The sequence below is a fragment of the Fukomys damarensis genome, unplaced genomic scaffold, assembly GCF_012274545.1.
Source record: "Fukomys damarensis isolate Sample0158 unplaced genomic scaffold, DMR_v1.0_HiC HiC_scaffold_37, whole genome shotgun sequence".
NCBI lineage: Eukaryota > Metazoa > Chordata > Mammalia > Rodentia > Bathyergidae > Fukomys > Fukomys damarensis.
The window spans coordinates 15,474,302-15,476,623 of NW_022900949.1; the positions used below are offsets into that span (position 1 = coordinate 15,474,302).

The 2,322-nt window shown below is 37.6% G+C and overlaps 1 protein-coding gene across 1 annotated transcript; it reads left to right on the plus strand.

Moving 5' to 3' along the window:
- The first annotated feature begins 1,365 nt into the window (after positions 1-1,365).
- On the plus strand, positions 1,366-1,986 carry LOC104872550 (olfactory receptor 7A10-like). The gene has a single exon (XM_033759535.1). The coding sequence runs from the start codon at positions 1,366-1,368 to the stop codon at positions 1,984-1,986; it is 621 nt and encodes a 206-aa protein (XP_033615426.1).
- Positions 1,987-2,322: the final 336 nt, after the last annotated feature.

Below are 2,322 nucleotides of genomic sequence, written 5' to 3' on the forward strand. Positions count from 1 at the left end.
AAATTATGGTACAGATGTGGTTGCAGTGAGAAATGTTTGAAACATTTTAGTTTTAATAGGCATAAAAGTTTTGCATGTTATTGTGGTAAAATGTGATATTATGGTAGTTAGAATATCCATATTCCGAAACATTTACTACTTTCTCTGTGGGGACATTCAATATAATCTGTAGCTATTTTGAAATATACAAAAATTTATTTTTAATTATAATAAATATTATACTATGCAGTATTATACATTAATTCTTCTCAGTGTTTTCATGTAAGCTACTATTTGACCCCACTTCTTCTCCCTTACTTTCTGTGCTTCATGGCCTCTATGAGTATTCAACTATAGGTTTCTAGTAGATCAGCATGCTCAACCTCCTCTTCTGAGTCACTCCTCAAACTCTTGCTCCTTTTCACAGTAACAGTCCTCCTTCTTGGCCTTGAACACCTGAGTGATGCATGTTTTCTGGGCCCAGCACTGTCTATTCCTCCTACAGACACAACTTAACCAAAGAACCTTCTGGCACTCACCTCATAGTCCTTTGAGATTTTTGTTCAAATGTCATCCTATGTACGGGTCTTTCCTGAAAGTCAGTTTAAAGAAAAGAAAAAGTACGAAACATCCCACTCTATTTTTATTTTCTTTCCTTTTCTTCCAGGCATTTGCTCTGGTCTCACATGTTACAAATGTTTTAAAGTTTGCTTGTGTAGTTTCTCTATCCTTATATTATATGCACAATTGGTGTTTTGCACTGTAAATACGTTATCTAGGATTTTTTTCTGGTACCATGGATCAAATTCGGGACCTTGTTCTTGTGAGGCAGGCAGTGGTCCCACAGCACTGAATCCCCAGACCTCTAGGCAGTACTTTTAAAAAGATTTATATTTATTTATAATTGTATAATGCCAAGAGTTTTTCATTAAAATAAAGGATCACATGATCTCTGGATGGCGAGATGAATGTTGAAAAGAAATTCCTCACCAGAGATGGCAGACTGATCCATTAAAGGGAACCTAAAATTACATGAAATGTAAAAATAATGTAGGAAATGTAGAAAATAAGTGATAGCATTTATGTAAAGTTACTACTGCATGTCTATTTTGTCATTAACCATGGATATACCTCTCTCTACTCTTTTCTCTCTCTCTCTCTCTCTCTCTCTCTCTCTCTCTCTCTCTCTCTCTCTCTCTCTGCAGGTTACATCAATAATAGGGAATAAAGAAATTGCACACAAATCAAAGAATTTTGGGATTTTCAGATGATCCAGAACTGCAGCCTTTGCTGTTTGGAATTTTACTGTCCATATACCTGGTCACTGAGTTAGGGAACCTGCTCATCATCCTGGCCACAGTGTCAAACTCCCACCTGCACACATCCATGTACTTCTTCCTCTCCAACCTGTCCTTTGTGGACAACAGTTTCATGTCCAACACAGTGCCAAAGATGCTGGTGAACATCCAGACTCAGAGTAAAGTCATAACTTATGAAAGTTGCATCACTCAAGTGTACTTTTTTGTACAACTTATAATGTTGGACAACTTTCTGTTCAGTGTGATGTCCTATGACTGTTATGTGGCCATCTGCCACCCTCTGCATTACACGGCCATCATGAACCCCCAGCTCTGTGTGTTGCTGGTTCTAGCATGCTGGATCCTGAGTGTCCTAAATGCTATGTTACACAGCTTAATGGTGCTACGACTGTTCTGCTCTGATTTGGAAATCCCACATTTCTTCTGTGAACTTAATCAAATAGTGCACCATGCCTGTTCTGACCCATTACCTAATGATGTGGTGACATATGTTGCCGCTGTGCTGTTGGCTGTTGGTCCCCTTGCTGGCATCCTCTACTCTTATTTTAAGATGATTTCCTCCATAAGGGCAATCTCATCAGCTCAGGGGAAGTATAAAGCATTTTCCACCTGTGCATCTCACCTTTCAGTGGTCTCTTTATTCTATAGCACAAGCTTAGGTGTGTACTTTAGTTCTGCTGTCACTTAAAACTCATATGTAACTGAAACAGCCTCGATAATGTATAGTGTGGTCACACTCATGCTGAAACCCTACATCTACAGTCTAAGGAATAAAGACATCAAGAGTGCTCTGAAAATATTATTTAAGAGGGCAACTGAGAACTAGATAATATGCCCATGGTTACCATTTAAACTGTTCTATTGCACTTAACATTCTGTAAAAGTTTTGACTCTGTCCATTACCTGAAAGATTTTGTTTGATATTTTTTAATGCTTTTAAGTTTTCAAAAATAGTATTGCATGTATTTTTCCATTTCTCTCTTACGTTATGAATCAACTCATGGTATTCAAGAATAATTTCTTC

Coding starts and splice junctions, on each gene's coding strand:
- LOC104872550 (XM_033759535.1), top strand. CDS start 1,366: ATGTACTTCTTCCTCTCCAACCTGTCCTTTGTGGACAACAGTTTCATG.